Source organism: Plecotus auritus (genome assembly GCF_963455305.1).
Source record: "Plecotus auritus genome assembly, chromosome: 8".
Lineage (NCBI taxonomy): Eukaryota > Metazoa > Chordata > Mammalia > Chiroptera > Vespertilionidae > Plecotus > Plecotus auritus.
In genome coordinates, this window is record NC_137782.1 from 16,144,303 (window position 1) to 16,163,629 (window position 19,327).

The 19,327-nt window shown below is 37.1% G+C and overlaps 1 protein-coding gene across 1 annotated transcript in view; it reads right to left on the reverse strand.

The window, feature by feature from the left end:
- PIK3C3 (phosphatidylinositol 3-kinase catalytic subunit type 3) overlaps positions 1-19,327 on the reverse strand; it is a 77,099-nt gene that overhangs the window by 9,862 nt on the left and 47,910 nt on the right. Inside the window, exons 15-21 of the mRNA XM_080683799.1 lie at positions 18,455-18,571; positions 15,008-15,139; positions 13,655-13,783; positions 12,929-12,998; positions 10,788-10,852; positions 8,677-8,761; positions 7,613-7,687 (exon numbers count right to left, since the gene is read on the reverse strand). Of these exons, the coding sequence (XP_080539925.1) occupies positions 7,613-7,687; positions 8,677-8,761; positions 10,788-10,852; positions 12,929-12,998; positions 13,655-13,783; positions 15,008-15,139; positions 18,455-18,571 (673 nt within the window). The remainder of the gene's footprint in view (positions 1-7,612; positions 7,688-8,676; positions 8,762-10,787; positions 10,853-12,928; positions 12,999-13,654; positions 13,784-15,007; positions 15,140-18,454; positions 18,572-19,327) is intronic.

Genomic DNA, 19,327 nt, shown 5'->3' on the forward strand with positions numbered 1-19,327 from the left:
CTTTGTTTTGTTATGAGTATAATTCTTAATGGTACTCAGCACTTGAGCAGATAACCTATCTGACCAGCTTTGATTCAAAACTGCCACCCTTAATGAATCATGACATCCCAGTATCAAAAGCTATCAGCCATCATACGTGGTATATTTAATGTGCTCTCTGCTTTTAATAGGAAACCCAGTTCCACTTTTCTTCATTTCATTACAGGCATTATTGGAATTCCAATGTCAACTATGCCTCGCCGCTTTCAAATGAAGAGTGTATTTCTATTCTTCTTACAAGAAAACTCTCAAGGAACAGGATTACTGCTTAATTATAAGGCATAAAAGATTCACTATCTAACAATGAAACCATTATTATGCTTTGCAAGTTCACAGAGTCGTATTTTGAAAAGAGGCTATTAATGCTTCAAGAAAATGTACCTCTTAAATAGCAAAGGGAATGAATGGCTCTTTTAAAGTTAATACCTGTAAAGGAAACTTGTAAGGATTTAAAAAATGCACTTCATAAAATTAAAAGTTTAATTAGGAAATTCAGGAAGATTACTCAAATCTATTACCTTAAATAGTCAAGAGGTAAAGTGTACATAAACCAAACTGAATGTTGACTGTAATTATCTCCTATATACAAGGGCTAAAAGGAGTTAATTAAATTTTCCTGTTATTTGCATAAGTGATAAGAACTTATTTCTAAAATTATAGTTCAAGACATTTGCAGATCTTGGGTTAAAGAGAATGGATACTACTGAAATTAATAATATATAATAGAGTTTTTAAATTTCCATTTTGTCTATCTAATTAAAAAAAACACACAGCAACCATTAATATTTTCTTTATGATAAGGTTTCAGTAAACAAGAGAAGACTTCTTGATACTAAATATTCAAGAAACTTTCAAAAGATCAGATTTTAAATAATGTCTAAAAAGAAAACTATTCACATGAAGATAATTCCTTCTCATTATTTAAATAACTAAAGTAATTATCAAAAACTGAAAAAGAATTTATGGCTAAAAAGTGAAGGTCTTATGGGCCTGGCTCTGTTTTGTATTGAGAAAAACCAATCAAATTGGTAGATAACAGTATGTCCAGAGTTTACAATGAAAGTTTAGACAGGAAACAGATTTTCCTGGAAACCCTAAAACTGGATAAAAATGACATTAAACAAAACCCTAGTTCATTTATTCTTTCTAAAAGCTCTTACTGGGTGCTTACTAAATACATAAAAGTTTTTATAGCCCTTTCTCTCATTTCCCAGAAAATAAACAAGCACATTGAGAAAATAAGTCTGTAGTTTTAGGTTTTGCAACATACTTAATCTACCAAACCGAGTAACTTAAATACAAACAGCTGAGGAGGCACCACTATTTGAATAGTAACTATGTTCTTTCCATATCAGAAGATTCTGAATATCATAAACTGTATTATGTCTTGAGGAAAAAAATAAGACAAATAAATATAGTCAAGCTTTACCTTAAAACACAGAAAGGATAACATTAAGTCAATGAGCAAATGGACTGTTCTCTTCTATAACTTCCTATGCTACTAAAATAAAGAGCCGCTCAAAAGAGAATTTAGAAGGCGGTAACTTTAAAATGTTTGAAATTTAGAGTGGTAAAAAAGAATTTTTGAAATAAGTTAATTATTTCCTTATCTCTAAAACTAGAGGCCTGATGCATGAAATTCATGGAAGGGGCTTGGCCCTCGTAGCCCCTGCGGCTGCACAGCTGCAGCGGCTGCCCCAGCTTCATGTCCGGATGGTCATTCTGCTGTTTCGCTGTTCGGCAGTCCAGTCTAATTAGCATATTATGCTTTTATTATTATAGATTATGATTCCAAATATCAGCTACATAAGTCAAAAAATGGAAAGCATTCTTTCCTGATGGTAAAGCAAACAAAACCATAAAAGCTAGCCAACCTCAAGAATTATTATGTGCTCAGTACCATGGAAAATTCTATTATATATCTAATTCAACCCTCACAACACTACCAGGAGAGAGTTCTATTATTATTTACGCATTCAGAAGAAAAGTCCAAGTCACGGGTATATTAGGTAACTTACCCATAGTCACAAAATGGTAGAAAGGCAATTTAAACTCAAATAATCTGACTTTGAGCCTGACATATTAACTAATGCAATGTAAGACTATTCCTAAGAATTAAAAAACAAAATGAATCAATTTCACATAAAATTAAAGAATGATAAATAAGATCAGGATAGGAAATATATTTTAAAAATTACAATTAGGATAACAATAACTATTTTTCTTTACTTTGAGCTTTCTGACAGAGGCTCAAAGGATATTACTCTGAAGTGTCAAGACAGACAAAAAAGCCACCATTCCTCATTCTAGAAATGTGTAAATCCAGATTAGAAGGGCCACACTTGGAACTTAACAACTAACTTTCCTGGTACGTACTACACACTTAGCTCCTTGTTTTCATTTGTGAATGTTTTTCAGTTATTTACATATTAATTCTATATGTTAATTCTATTATAAAGTCTGTATACCATAAACAATGAACAGGTTTTTCAGTTATAGTGGTCCTTTTTTCATCCCCTCAAATTCTCAAATATAAAAATAAGCCTTTCTTCAAAGAGTTGGGATAAATCCAAATCATGTTTCATTTGAGTCCTGACACTAATGATTACTCTGAATAAACTTAAAGCTTCCTCAAAGGATACAAACTCAAAAAAATCCACTTGTTTTTTCCCATATCACACTTAAATTTTAACATTTGTTGTTCAAATAATGCTATATTAATGCATTAATAAATGAAACACAATTCACTCCCAATTTTGCTTCAATAAAACAAGGTTACAATTGAGCACATGGCAATACACTGACAAAGGAACTGACAGTGCTTTACTTTTATGGTGGATACACAGCGCCCTCTGCTGCACAAGCTGAAGAAATGTCAACCAAGCTAAGTTGATAAGTCCCAAGGTTATCTGAAACCAAATGAAAAACATGGGGCTTCTTGGAAATCAGTAACTGAGACCCATATTTCACATTTTTTCCCCCAAATTACCATTGTAAAGAAAATTCTCTATATACACTGATATATCTTCCTCCACATAATCCTAAACTTCTCAGTTTGACCCTTTCTGTCATCTAGATTTACAGGGTAGAATAATGTATTAGGATCAAGTCCCCAAAAGACCCCAGTGAAATGACATCTGGGTATCTCCTTTCTCTCTATACCTCTCACACCAGAGAACTGAATGTAGATGAATCAGTGGAACTCTGATAACAATTTCAAATCAAAGCTGAGTTATAGTGTTTAAACTTGCCCAAACTGACAAAAGAAAACAGAAAACAAAAGGTGTTATTTTTTATTAAATGGGAGAAATCTTACTTTTCTTTAAAAAGTGATCTACTAACAACAAGAGACTGTACAGTTACACAAGAAAATCTAAAACTCTAAATGGTTAATATGTTAGTCTGTATTGAATGTATAATGGACCCAAATATCCAAGGGAAGCTGCTTCAGGATATTCAAGGCATTTTTTAACTACAGGCACAGAAATGTATTTCCTGCAATAAATGACATTTAAAATGCACTCTGAATAAATAATAGTTGTCTAAACTATACAGTCTATTTACACCATTTATGTAATTAATATAACTTGAAATTGCTTTGAAATATATAGACTGTTAGTAAAAGATAACTAAAGACACAAATATTTTAAAATAAATCATTGTAATTTTTAAAAGTTGAAGAATGTATTATACTTCCATTTGCTTTAACAGAACCAGACTTTCCTTATATAACGTAATTTCATTCAAGTTAAACCTGAAAATTGAAAATATCTACCCTTGCTGAAACCGGTTTGGCTCAGTGGATAGAGCATCGGCCTGCGGATGAAGGGTCCCAGGTTCGATTCCGGTCAAGGGCATGTACCTTGGTTGCGGGCACATCCCCATTGGGAGGTGTGCAGGAGGCAGCTGATTGATGTTTCTCTCTCATCGATGTTTCTAGCTCTCTATCCCTCTCCCTTCCTCTCTGTAAAAAATCAATAAAATATATTTTTAAAAAAAAGAAAATATCTACCCTAGTGAGGAAGACTTAAGATGCCAACTGTGCTATATACATATGGATAAAATAATTATAAAGCAGTTAAGAAAAAAATTACTCAAAAAATGCTGTTTTTAAAAAAGACAATGTGCCTTTCACTTAGCACATTTTAAGGAAAGTTTTGTATTTAAAGGCAAATTTGAAGCACCCTCTAGTGGAAAACTGGTAACAAAAAGTTAAAGCTCTGTTTCTGAAATTTTGTAATTCAATTGCCATAAAACAAGTAACTATAACCTGGGCCAAAAAAAAGTAGATTAGGCAGACTCTTCTTTCCAAATGACCTCCACCCCCAAACAAAGCAATTCTTAAAAAAAAATGTCTATTATTTATCAATTCTCCTTCCCCCAAATATATCTGCATACAGATCTGCAAATATAACATCATAGATGCATGATACTCTATACATTAAAGATTACATTGTTATAAAATGATTAAGTCAAAGAAACATATGGAATCACTTTGGTAGCTTGATCCATGTGGTTAACAGATTCAACCAAAAAGAGAACTAAGAAAACAACCCAGAACACTTCTTCAAAACCACAATTTTCTCCAAACACACATTTCATAGGTAGCTTTTGCTAAACTAACAAACTAGGTGACAACCTCCAGGGCAATCCAGCTACAGTCCTTCGGTCTTGGTTATTAAAGCCACTGCCGGCACAGACAAGGTTCCCGCGTGCAAGTTCTACCACAGATTTGTTTGTTTGTTTTTTAATATAGTTTTATTGATTTCAGAGAGGAAGGAAGAGGGAGAGAGAGAGTAACATCCATGATGAGAGAGAATCGTGGATCGGCTGCCTCCTGCAAGTCCCCCACTGGGGATCGAGCCCACAACCCGGGCATGTGCCCTTGACCAGAATTGAACCTGGGACTTTTCGGTTTGCAGGCTGACACTCTATCCACTGAGCCAAACCGGCCAGGGCCCCACAGATGGTTTTTACATTAGTAATTTAAAACTGAGAAGATGAAATACCAGATTATGTGAATTAACAGGGTTATCCATTAATAATTAGAGGGCATACTATGTATTATGTAAATTCTTAACATCACAATTTGGAGAAATAATAACAAAACAGAAAATGTCCTTAACAGAGAGACCATTTTAAAAAATAATTTAAAATCTAATTTCTGAGGAAGGCTGAAAACAGCATAATTATTTAGCCTAGAGAAGAAAAAGGCTACAGAGAAGAGCAGATAATTGAATAGTGATTTATTGATACTTTAACCAGCTGTTATCAAGGCTCTGAGCCATGGTGGCTAGGTGGATGAACATGGTCCCTGCTGGAACCTGCATCTTGAATGGGAGAAGATGAATATAAGGAATCAACATCTTTCATTAAGGTCAGGATCTCTGTGTTTTATTCACTTTGGTAACCCCAGCCACATAGTAGGTACTCAATAAATATTAACTGAATTATATAAAAAAGAAACTTCAGCTAGTGACGACTAGTATAAAGACAAAACAAAATAATCAATAGAGAGCAATGGGGAAAGGTGGGGTGGCAGGTATGTTATTTCATATCGGAGAATCAGAGGAGGATCCTTTTAAGGAAATGCTATGAGAACGTAGACTTAATAACCAAAGTCAGACTTGCAAAGATCTGAAAAAAGAACTTTCCAGGAGGAGGAAACAGGGCACTGGCTGAGGCAGGAGTGGTTTGACACTGAAACATTCAGACTGGTCATGTGGGCAAGCCATGGCAGCCATAGTAAAAAGTCAGATTTTATTCAAACAGTTTGGGCAAAAGAAAGCACATAACTTCTTTTTTTTTTTTTTTTTTATTGATTTTTTACAGAGAGGAAGGAAGAGTGATAGATAGTCAGAAACATCGATGAGAGAGAAACATCGACCAGCTGCCTCCTGCACACCTCCCACTGGGGATGTGCCCGCAACCAAGTTACATGCCCCTGACCGGAATCGAACCTGGGACCTTTCAGTCCGCAGGCTGACGCTCTATCCACTGAGCCAAACCGGCCAGGGCAAGCACATAACTTCTTAATCTATTTTGGAGGTAAGGAGTAGACAAGATTTGCTGATATGTTAAATATGTAAGATGAGGCCAAGGAGTATTAAAAATGTCTCCTAAGTTTGGTGCTTAAACAACTGGGTAGATAAGGCTACTTATTGAGATGGAAAAGTGAGGTGAAGAGCAGGTTTCAGACAGGTGATGGAGGAAGGGGACAACTTTTACAATTAGTGATATAATTGGGAGTTCAGGTAAGCAGTTGTATATTTCAGTTTGAAGCTAATAAAATAGACTGAGGTAGAGAGCTGTAAGTTTGGAAGTTGTTTCCAGAGATGATGTTTAAAGCCATGGGACAAAAGAGTTATCAGGAAGAAGGGAGTGGGGAAGTAATTATTCCATGGAAAAACAAAGAATTAAAGATAGAAGTTAAAGTGAGTTCAGCCCAGCTGGTGTGGCTCAGTGGTTGAGCGTTGACCTATGAACCAGGAGGTCACGGTTCGATTCCAGGTCAGGGCACATGCCTGGAATGTGGATTTGATCCCCAGTAGGGGGAGTGCAGGAGGCAGTCGATTGATGAGGTTTTTCTCATTGATGTTTCTATCTCTTTATACCTTACCCTTCTTCTCTCTCTAAAAATCAATTTATAAAACCAACATAAAGTGAGTTAAGTTTGCTGAGAATTTAATAAGAGAAAGAATATTTTGCAGAAACCAGTTTGGCTCAGTGGATAGAGCGTCGGCCTGGGGACTGAGGGGTCCCGGGTTCGATTCCGGTCAAGGGCATGTACCTTGGTTGCGGGCACATCCCCAGTAGGGGGTGTGCAGGAGGCAGCTGATCGATGTTTCTCTCTCATCGATGTTTCTAGCTCTCTATCCCTCTCCCTTCCTCTCTGTAAAATATCAATAAAATATACTTAAAAAAAAAAAAAAGAGAGAGAGAGAAAGAATATTTTAACATTCTAACTAGAGTTGTACAGAAAGAGACTGGACTGCCTACACACATTATGACTGTTCACCAAAGGAGGGTTTTAAGAAGCAAGAGCTAGATGACCATCTGGAAGATTACTACTAAAGTGATTCCTATAAAGCAGTGGTTGGCAAACTGCGGCTCGCGAGCCACGGTTTGCCGCTCGGTTGACTAATGAGTTTGCCGACCACTGCTATAAAGGATGGGAGTTTCCCCTAGATGGCCTTCAAAGTTACCATATGCAGGGGTGAGGAACCTCAGCCCTCGGCCCATATAAAGCCCATGAACTCATTTGGTCTGGCCTTGCCAAGTTATTAGGGATGAGTTAACTAAATGTTTGAACAAATACATATATATAGCTCAGGCTAATTTTTAAGTTGGTAATTTTTTATGGCTGGTGAATGATGTTATAAATAGCCAAATGACCCTTGGCAGAAAAAAGGTTCCCCACCCTTGATTTAAAGGAACTTTTAAGACAATGATTTACCTTCACTTATGCATATTATTTTGTTACTACTAAGGTAAAAAGACTCCAAGGTAAAAGAAAAAAAAAAAAAATCACTGCACATAAAATGTCTATCTGCTAGTAGCCATTATACGTTACCTGTTTTTGTTAGCAAAAGGTTATCCAAGTGCCTGTCTCCAACTCCAAGTATATATGTAATCACACAATATCCAGCTGCAGTAACAGTTAAAAAACAAACAAACTGTGAATAACACATGCAAACCAGGTTACATGGAGTACTGAATATAAAAGCAATGTGTGCTACTTTACTTTCAAATTGCTTACTGCTGTTTTTGACTTCTCACCTAAATTCTCAAATTAAATGTATAAGCTTTGACTCTATGAAGTTTATTATTTGAAACTCAAAAGAAATTACTATTTGCAACAGAAAAAAATATCGTGTAGAATATTGTCAAATTATAAAAGCCACTTGTTTCAAAAGTGAAACCAGGTTTCAGGTCTACCATTTCTCATTTATTGGACCTGCATTAAAGATGATGGTGAAAAAAAGTGTCTACAGAAATGCACATAATGAAGTCAATCATCCCAAATCGTGCTGTCTACAAGATAACAAAGTAAATGTAGGGTTAAAAACAAAAACAAAAAAACTTTACAGAAACAATTCTAAAGTGCCAGCCAATAGAAAAATAAATGAATTCATTTAAGCAGTAAAGACATTTATGAAATTCACAATAGGATTTACTAGTATACCTCATTATTGCTATTAATCAAAACCACTAATCACTTCTTATATCAGCATTTTATATATTTTAGTCTTCTTATAGAGCATTTTTATGCCTCCCCCAGATCCACATGTTGGAATCATAATGCCAAAGTGGTGGTATTATAAGGTGGGGCCTTTGGGAGGTCCTTAGGTAATGGGGGTGGAGGGTTAGTGCTCTTGTAAAAGGGACACCACAGACTCCCTAGCCCCATCCACCACATGACACAAGAAGTCTTCAACCCAAAGAAGACCCTCAGCTGACCATGCTGGTACCCATGCTTGGAATTCCAGCCTCCAGAACTGGTAATATGGTTATAGTAGCCGAAGGGACTGAGACACCTTAACACATTCTAAATATGTATGAATATGGCAATCGCAGAGTAGCCTACTTCCCTCCATTCTAACATATCAATGGAAGGAAACAGTCTGTCAAACTTACCACAGCTTTTAACATACGTGTCCATTACCTCAGCACTGATCCCGTAGGGCCCATTGTCACTTGGTGCGTATTTTCTAAAAAAGTTCTGAAAAGACAGTATTTACATGTTAACAAATTCAATATAATTCTTAAACACATTAGGCATTTCGAAACTGTAAATACAGTGGGTCCTCGGGTTACATGGGAGATCCGTTCCTGCAGCGCAACATAAGGTGATTTTCGCCGTAAGTCAGAACCCACCAACATAAGCACCTTCGTCACTCACATGGAGCACAAATGATGCAGTAAAAAAAATTTAAAAGAAAGATAACAATTCCTGACCTTTACTTGTGATAAATAAATAATAAAAAACATAAAGCACATATGCACATATGTCGAAATGACGGAACTTTTTTTTTTTTAATAAATAAATGGGAGATGGCGACGTAACCACGAAATGACATACGTCGAGTCCAACATAACCCGAGGACTGCCTGTAATTACCATAGGTATCTGATCCAAAATTTAGTCTGTAATTATAAAATGTGGATTTTAGGAAGCATATTCCTCAGGAATAAGTCTATTGCTATGCTTCCAAACTGTTAAGACAAAACAAACAAAACACACACATATATGCTTAAAGAAAAGACAATAAATTACTGCTATATCTCCATCCTTAACATATCACTTGTTTCATCTTTCTTCTAAAAGTAAATATGAGGGCTGTGAGTTTTTTTATATCATACATTCTCCTGAAAATGAATATGAGTTGTTGTTTTTAATTACAGTAAATAAACCCTTGGTATCCAGGGGTTCCACATCCATAGATTCAACCAGCCACAGACCAAAAATATTTGGGGGGGGAAATGTACCTGTTGCAAAACCTGAGGCTTGAAGGGTATGTTAGGTGGTTCCCAGACCTCCGATAGGTTTGATTTGTTAGATGGAATCACAGACTCAACATATAGTTGTAGCACGAATAGGATTTATTATAGCAATAAGCACCCTCTGGCTAGCAACTATCGAAATTTTAAAAGAAAAGCAGGTTGATTGCTATAAATTATATTATTTATGCAGCATAAGCACAGCAAACCACCCTTATCAGTTATGGAACGGAGGGAACACACTGAAAGCCAAATTTCCTGATACAAGCCAAGGGCTGCCTGTGCAATCAATCAGGCCTTCTACTAGTAAAGATAGTAGCCTTGGCCTGCACAAAGGGTTAAGCAGTCACTCAATGTTCATAGCAAAAAAGCTGCAGAGCCCGACTTCAACCCTAGGCAGTTTGATGTTCTGACCCCGAGCTTTTAACCGCTGCACATAAATGTACCCCAAACATAAGAACAGAGTAACCACTTGCTCTGCCAAGAAATCAGAGTAATGCTTTCCAGGAAATCTAAACTCCATACTGAATTAGGGACACTCTAAACTGAAAAACACAAAAACACACTGTAGCAAATGTCCTCTATCAAGCCCCCATTGTATTATCTTTCATCTCAGGGGTATCCATTATTCTGTGAGAATATCATTCATTTTTCTTACATAGGGAAAAAGAAAAGTGATATTTAAAAGTTAACAAAAATAAACCATTAAGATATAATAAGAACGAATCCATATATTTAAAATGTAAAATATTCCCGAAGACACACATGGCTTAGTCCTAGGATCTACCTGCCTTTTCTTATATTAAAGGAGGTAGAAATGTTGGAAGAAGAGGATAGGGGCCTGAGAAAATAATTGTGCAAAACATGCACGAGCAAGAGTATCACTAGAGCACTAAACAAAAATTCGAGATAATCAAACTGTTCATTAACGGTTAAATTACAGTATTTCCACACTTTGAAATGTACCCATAAACTTAAGGCATTTTTAATTTGTTCACCAATTAATTACAGATCTCCTATTATGTCCTAATTATGTCTCATATTTGAGCACCTATACTAGTATGTCTTAATATGTAAGAATTTCAAACTGTTAGTATTGTTTACTTCTGAGGAAATGAAAAATACTTGCAGGAAAAAGGGTGATAAAAGGAGACTTTCATTTTTAACTTACATACTTTTATACAGCTTGAAATTTTTATAACAAGAATATATTCATGAATTCTATAAATCTTTAAATAAGTACCATACCTGAATGCTTCCTTCTGTATCAAGAACTTCAGCAACAGGAACTGACTGGATAAACTGCATGAAGCCTACACAGAAATAAATGCATAGCTCTGAGCTAAGTTATTGATTAAGCAATAAAAATAAAGGTTCTGCTAAGAATAACCTTCATTTGCAAATGTATACACTACATATCTGAATAACTCTAAAAGGTCTGCAAACACTATTTAGATTCATTCTGGCGGTTATCTCAAAGGATAAGGTAACTTTTAAAAAATTAAGCTAATTTAATCTGTATGCTTCTCTAGGCCAATTCCTATAATTGTACACAAGGAACACAAAAATGTAAGAGGCCAAACTTCTTAAGTCTGGCATAAAAATTTCTTCTTCCTGTATTCTGTATTTTTTTAAACATATCAATTAAAAACTTTCCATTCCACATTTAAAATCACTTTAAGAATCTGAAATTGTGTAATATCAGTCACCTAACCTTAAAACTGTATTATGGTCATTAACTTTTTAATTTAATACTCCATCTTCTGCCTTTTAATAGAAATGATAGAAGAAATGTATAAATCCTTTAAAACAACCAAAAAGAAGAGGGAGGAGATAATATACAGGAGAACAAGGAGAAAAATCTGGGAACAGCAGGAATATAAAACAACAAATATATTAAAAAAATCAAAGTTGAATGAAGGAAAGAATTTCAGGATCATAAACAATCATGATCTGGTTTTGGTGAGCCTCATATCAGCTATTTGCATGCAAATTAAGAGATTGGATGCTATTTTAGAATATAAAATGTCTCACCCATTACTATATCATAAACACGAAACAGTTTTCATTAATTCACTTAAGATTTTTTATTGTTTCTTTTCTATATAGCAAGAACTTTGCCAGGTAAAACATACAGCCTTGACCATGCCTTCATACACCAAGCTTCAGACTTACAAGCTTTCAAGTTTTATTGGGATAAATACTACAGATGAAAGAGTACTATGAAAGAGAATAGTGTACAAGCATATCAAACTCGCAGCCACTTGGCCGCATGCCTCTTTTAAGTAACATGAGTTTGACATTCTTGGGTAGGAGACCTAAATTACAATAGAGAACAGAAGGCATCTGACAATTTGAGCCACGTTTTGAAGGATAATGAGTTAACAGGTAAAGCTGTGGAGGAAGGAATGTTAAAGATAATGAACACAGCATATGTGAAAGCCTGAAGGCTGAAAGAAAGACCATAGTGCATGGAGAAAATGGAAGGTGGCCAGTGTGGCGAGAACCCCAGAAGCAGGGGTGAGTGGCAGAGGACAGGGTTCAGGGGCGGGCACAGGGGCAATGTCGCTCTGCAGAACTAAGCTGCAGCTTTTTGCCTTCATCCCAAGAGCAAACGAAAGCTAATAAATCAATTTAAGCAAGATAGTCAAAGACCATATCTGCATTTTTAATAAGATCATTCTGAGAGGAAAATGAGAAGAATAATTAAATTATCAAAATATTTGGAAGTGGCTTGGGAAGGGCAGGAAAACGGAGAGATAACTTGTTTCTCTAGGTATCTAAGGGTGTGCAACTCTAAAAGTAACAAGACTATGGAATTCACAACAGGCATTCCTAGGGAATCTCGCTCCAGCTTCCAGATATTCAATGTCAAAAAGCTATGGATGCTATCGATCTATATAGAAAAATTAGGTAATCAGTGGCTTTTATTAGCAGAGCACAGTACAAAGCCACTCTGGTCGTAGTAACTCTGAAATGATGATTCAGGACACAGATTGCCATGTAATGCAATTGAATGCAAAGAAATACACTATAAAGGTTTTAATTTTTCTTCCAAATATGATGTTTAATGATTGGAAAGGGAGAAGGGCAAGGAGAGAAGGACACAGGCCATATGGGCAGAGCCTGGATCCATGAGCATGTCATTACGATGCCCAGCAGACAATGCTGCTGCACAGGTCATGATGGGTCCTGTGGCACAACTGGAGAAGACAGCTACCACCAGCTGGCTGTTTTTAACTATCCAAGTGGTGGCTGGTCAAAAGGAAGCTGGTCTTCAGTGCTGCAAATGAGTTCTAGTTCTAGCATTTTTAATACCTTTCAATTAAAAAAGGAGAAGTATACTCACTGACATTGAAATAGACAATGACAGTGTAAACTAAACTTACCATGTTTTGTACTGGTGGCTAACACTTTATAGGGTGTTAACTTCAAATCAAGATTTTCTTTCCGCAGCAGCTGTTGATCAAAAGGTAAAATACATGAACTAAATGTAAAGATTGTTACGAAACAGTTTTACGGGCAGGTATTATAGCAGTTTAATAAATAAGAGTCAGGAAGTGAACCTACACTAAGGTTTAACTAAATTCATTAGTTAATTTAACTTTCATCATTAAAATAAATTAAGCACTTACTGGATGGTGTGCAAAATTTTTATCTTAATCTAAATCACTGTCAGTTTTCAATGAATAGTAGACTTCCTCCTTCTAATTTATGCAGGCTTTTGTTTTTTTCTGCTCATAAAGTATTTTAGACTCAGAAAAAAATAATAAAAGCAAATATGTTCCTTTAAAATCCTGGGATAGGGAAGGGATTTGAAAGTGATCTAGCTGACTAAGAGGAAGGAAATTACTAAATCCAACATTGAACCAATTTAGTTGGGAAAAACTTTTTTATAGAAAGAAACACATGCAGTTTCATTTTATCCCCATCACAAGAGTCATTCTGCAGTACACAAAACAGCTGAATTTGTTCAAGGTCAAGTGGAGACTGCTGAGCTTTCTGTGTTGTACTTGAAATGTTACAAATATGTCCTGTGTCCATATACTAAGTATGTACTAAACCAGTTTTCTGAAACGAAATAATGTTCCCCACCAACATAAGGCTATGTTCACCTTGTCCATGAGTGAAATGATTTGAAGAATAAGTTGATCTTGGCGTAAGTCATCCCCATGCTTAAATATAACTGGGTATTTGCCTCCATCTTCTGTCTTAAAGAACAACTGTGCAGGCATAAGGGCACTCTGGAAATAAAAATATTGCTTTCAAATTTGGATATAAGTTAATGTATGAAAATTGACTACACACAGAAGAAAATGCCGACATGTAAGATTTGCCAACAGGTAAACTGGACCTGAGAAACAAGATGGTTGGCAGCAAGAGGCATTAGGGAACGCTGGAGAAAACAGTGAGTTAGCTAATAGCCAGGGCTATACGGCATAAGGAGCACAAGCTCTGGACTCAGTCATTAGATTTCACCTAATTAAGCGAAACATTCTGGAGAAAACATATAGTTATTCTAGAATAAAAGATAAAGGTATTTGAGATCTCCCTTCATTTCATAAAAAAGTAATTTAAGTCTCAAAGCTGCAAAGCCAGTCATGTACCTGCCATTAGAAGCAAGGCATATTGACTATATCTGGTGCATTTTAATGCTGTACTATTTTACCTCACTTACTCCAGTATGTCTCTGACACTACAAGTAATGATGGCGAGCACATCTCCTCTTTATCATGCCATGGTGCCAGACTCCGGACCCTCTCGAGTTTCAGATTGCCTTAGTAGCTATGCAGAGGAGGTGTTAGCTTTATCTCACAGGTGAGGAGACAGGAGAAAAAAATGTGTGCAAGGTCATCCAGCTCATACGGGCAGAGCCTGGATCATGAGCATGTCATTACGATGCCCAGCAGATAATGCTGCTGCACAGGCCATGATGGGTCCTGAGGCACAACTGGAGAGGACAGCTACCACCAGCTGGCTGTTTTTAACTATCCAAGTGGTGGCTGGTCAAAAGGAAGCCTAGCATGCCCTTCAGGACTAAAGAGAATCACTGTACTACATAAAAATATGAAGGAAAAAGTTAAGCCATAGGAACAGGTTGAGCAATGTTAAAAAGGTTAACTGGGATTCCTATCTAACCATGTGAACCTATGAACTGAATGTATAATTTAAGTTTTTTTCAATTTTATTTTTAAATAAAAGCTCAAATGGAAAAAGTAGGTGTGGCTTTTATTAAAAAGTAGTTTAAAAATTAAAGATTAAAAAACAACTCAGATATATAAAAATACTTTACACATTTCATACTTAAATGCCTATTGGTAATACAAGATCTGAAATCAAAACACTGTTAAATAAAGGATACCTTTCCCACTAGCATTAATAAATCAAATACAGATATTACCTGTAGTGTTCTAGCTTTAAAGAACTAGGTTCCAATCACAGACTTGTTAAAGATCCATCACGATTACCTTGAATAGTGTAGCTGTTTCTGGGATTATTCCTCTAATTTTCACCTGGGGTTCTAGAGGCAATGGGATAAGTTCCACATCTGACAAGTTCATCTTTTCATTATCTCCAAGCAATGCCTGTAGTCTCTCATTCTAGAAGAAGAAGGCAGGAAGGATTAATTAGGTTAAACTTTTTTTAAAAAGTAGTTTATAAAACATGGCAAAGACATAAAGACTGATTCCGTTAACTTCAAAATATCTGCAAAACACCACAAAAAATATGTGTCAAGTGAGAGCGGCCGGGGCAGCATGCTCTAACAGGAGTGCTCCTTGGATTACAAAGAGCTGGACTTGCACAAGGTCAGGGAACACATTTCTCTTGCTCATCTGAGAATCAGGAATATACTCAAGCTAGACTTAAAGATTCCAGTTTTCAAATAATATTTAAGCCACAAAGAGAAACTAATTTAATTTGAAGCTTAATTTTTGCATGACCAATTATCAAGCAAAAATTTCATGATGCTGCTCCTGTGCAAGTTTTGGGTTTAAAAAGTAAACTCAATCCACACAGAGAAACTTGAACCCTACCGTTTACTGTTCATTGACTCTGACTGATCAAACTTCTCCTGAGAAATCATCATTTATTTTCTTCAGCTCACACCCACACTGCATTGAATCAACATTTCAAGTCATAGTGAAATAGCTTCGTCACTGAGCAACACCTGTCCTATTTTGACCAAGCCCTTCTATTCCATTTCAAAATAACATCCATTTCCTTTGAATGCTGTGAGAGTGATGAACTCTTTGAACAGGCAAGCTTGTTCTTTAAGGGGGAACTTGACTTGTCAGTCCCCGCAGCATAGAACACTTAAACTGTGATGCTACTGAAAGGATGTGTGCCTCAAAGGGAGAGCTCTGAATCAGTAAGACAGAAGTTCAGAAAAATGTTTCAAAGACCACCAAAACATAAAATTAAATTCTTTCCCTTTAGTAATATCTCAATTCTCCTTTTGAATCGGCAAGTTCAAGTTAAAATCAACTGAAAACTGGTATCAATTTCTACATATCCCCTACAAAAATCAGTAAGTCTACTGAACCAAATGTGCCATCAGACATATCTATATATACAAAAGCCCAGCGACTGAATGGTGGGACCACCAGAACGACTGGTCGACCAGTCACTATGATGTGCACTGACCACCAAGGAGCAGACACTCAATGCAGGAGCTGCCCCTGGTGGCCAGTGTGCTCCTACAGTGGGAGCGCTGCTCGGCTGACCTGGATGAGACCGAGTCTCTGCACCTATCAAATACCTGAGACAATCCAGACTCTGGCCTGACCCCACCACCAGTTGATGCAGACCCTCTAAGGCAGGGGTCCTCAACATTTTTAAACAGGGGGCCAGTTCACTGTCCCTCAGACTGTTGGAGGGCCGGACTATAGTTAAAAAAAAAAACTATGAACAAATTCCTATGCGCACTGCGGGCCCGGGACGAGTTGGCTGCTAAGCAGGACAGGCAGCAGCACCCAGCAGGCCGGATAAATGTCCTTGGCGGGCCGCATGTGGCCCGCGGGCCGTAGTTTGAGGACCCCTGCTCTAAGGTCTGTTCTAGAAAGAGCATAGGGAGCTGGCATAGGCAGATGGTAAGAGGGGACATGACTGTGGACTCCCCAGGGAGGCTCTCCTGATGGCTGAGGATCCTGGAGCATGGCTGCCCTGAACATCCCCGATGGTGTCATGACCTGGCATCACACATCAAGGACATTGACTGAGTGGCTTTGGGGTGCAAAGCTCTCTGCCAGGTTCCTCCAGGACACAGGACATGCTTTTACCCAAGACATTACCCCGAAATAACAGCTCAGACTAATTTCCTCATTCAGCAGCCACTCAGAGGGCGGGTCCACAGCCACTCGGCTGACCAGGATGAGCGGTGCTCCCACAGAGGGCTGATCCCTGCAGGCCACGCCCCCACCAGAGCATGAATCCATGCACCAGGCACCTAGTACTAATCCAAATATCCAGTTATCCCATTATAACCAATTTCTAGTTGATGTGCTCGTAAACAGTAAAATAACCAGAAGCAGATAATAAGAGAAGGGCCAGATATCCAGCCACTTCTTCCTACCGCCACTGCTCTAAGCCCTGGGGTCCAAGCCACCATCATTTCTCACTTTGATTCCTGCAACAGCCTCCTGACTGCGCCTCTTCTTCCACCTCTGCCTCTTACAGTCTCTTATCAAAAACAACTAGAGTGCTGCTGCTAATAAGAAAGCCAGCTCATGTCACTCTCCTGTTCAAACCTCCGATAATTTCTACTCTCACTCAATGTTTAAGTCAAAGTCCTTAAAACGGTGTATATAATGTGTTTCCTCTTTATCCTATTTTCTCCCTCTTAACCTTGTGAACATTATTATATGCACATATCTCTGCTAGCAATTCTCTCTAGACCTGATCCCCCGTCTCTGAACTCCTGACTCAATTTTTCACCTTTCCCTCTCTCCACCTGCATCTCACAAGCCTGGAGAACAATAGGAACATGAATTGTGTTGTTAACAAAGGTCACTGAGAAAGACCTGCCTACTATGGAATTAGGTAAAGCAGGGGTGGGGAATGCCCAGCCCACGGGCTGTATAAAGCCCTTGAAATCATTTGGTCTGGCTCTGCCAAGGCATTAGGGGTCAGTTAATTAAATGTATGACCAAACAGAGCAGGCTAAATTTTTAAGTTGATAATTTTATATGGCCCACAAAAGATGTTCTAAATATCCAAATGGCCCTTGGCAGTAAGGAGGTTCCCCACCCCTGAGGTAAAGAGAAGATATCAACTGAGTCCTTCATATTATATAGGCTATTGATTAGAAAAAAGTGATGCATAAAGAACAGATGCTCAGCTGTCCTCATCAAGCAGAAGCCTCGCTGCTGAGAGAAAGATCAATGCACAGGCCATGGATCAGAGTCAAAGCCAGTGCTGTCCCGAACAACTATTCTGCAACCCTGGCTAAGCCACTCTGGACCTTCATGTTCACAGACAGATTCTAATCTAAATGATCTCTAGAGGCCTTTCCATGTCAAATGGGTTATATTCTGGGATGCTAAAATTCTAAAATAAGAGCCAATAAAACACTATAGGTAAAATATAGACTCAGAAAGTCTGGGTACAAATCCCAGTGCTAATCCTTGCTGAGGACACTGGACAAATTAACTTAACCTCTCTATTCCTACTTTTCCTTACAATTGGGGAAATAATAATAGTATCTAACTTAAAGGGTTGTTGTGAGGATTAAGTCAATATATGAAACTCATAAAATAGAATCCCATACATAATCAGTATGCTTAAGTGTTCTTATTACTAAAATTAAATAAGTTTTTCATAAAATATATCAACCCAAAAGAAAGTACCAAAACTCAGAATTTTATGATATCGAGACATTATTAGTCATAAATAAAAAGCAAATCCCGCAGGTTTACCTTTTTCTTACGATTTCCACTTTCACGCTGCACTGCCTTCATTAGATGCACCAGCCGATCTACAAACGTCTGCTGTGCAGCCAGCAAGGAGCGCATAACTCTGACAGACTTGTCACCCTGAAGGTATTCAATGGGTAGGAAAATTAGTTCTATGCAGCATAATGATCAGGGTTTCTTTAATAGCATGGGTGATCTTTATTTATTCTTCTAATAGCTGCAAACTTCAATGCACAGTGTAATTGAAAAAGATTAATTATCTTGATTCAGAGATGAGAAACCTGCCATCTTAAACAACACCAGCTTTTCCACAGTTGAAATATTGAGTCTTTAGCAAGTACTAGTCTATCAAAAATAGCACTTTTTTTTTCACATACAGCCATGTAACAAAATAGAATTCATTCACACAAAATGACTTCACTCATTGATTCAATAAATTTCTGGATGCCTATGATGTCTTTAGCAATGTGCTGGGGATATGGCAGCAACAATATTGGTAGAACTAAAAATCTACCGAATAAAGGGTAAAGTTCTCAAATAGCAACATTTTATATGGCTTAGTAAAATAAAAGTCATAATAACTAAATGCTATAAAGTCTTAGATAGTGATTCCCAGTTCATAAAATATTATAAAATACAGTGAATTTTCCAATTACACTGGTAAGGGCAGCTGGGAAAACATTAACACCCTCATTTTGAAGATGAGAAGATGTAAACTCAGAGGAACTGAGATTTCTTCACAGAGTGACAAATGCCATAAGTGACAGAACTGAGATTAGAAAAGAGCACCAATTTGCTAATTACTTATTTGCTATTTGCTAATCAGTTTGATGTAGAGACATTCTGAGCTCTGAGAACTATATAAAAGTTTAATCT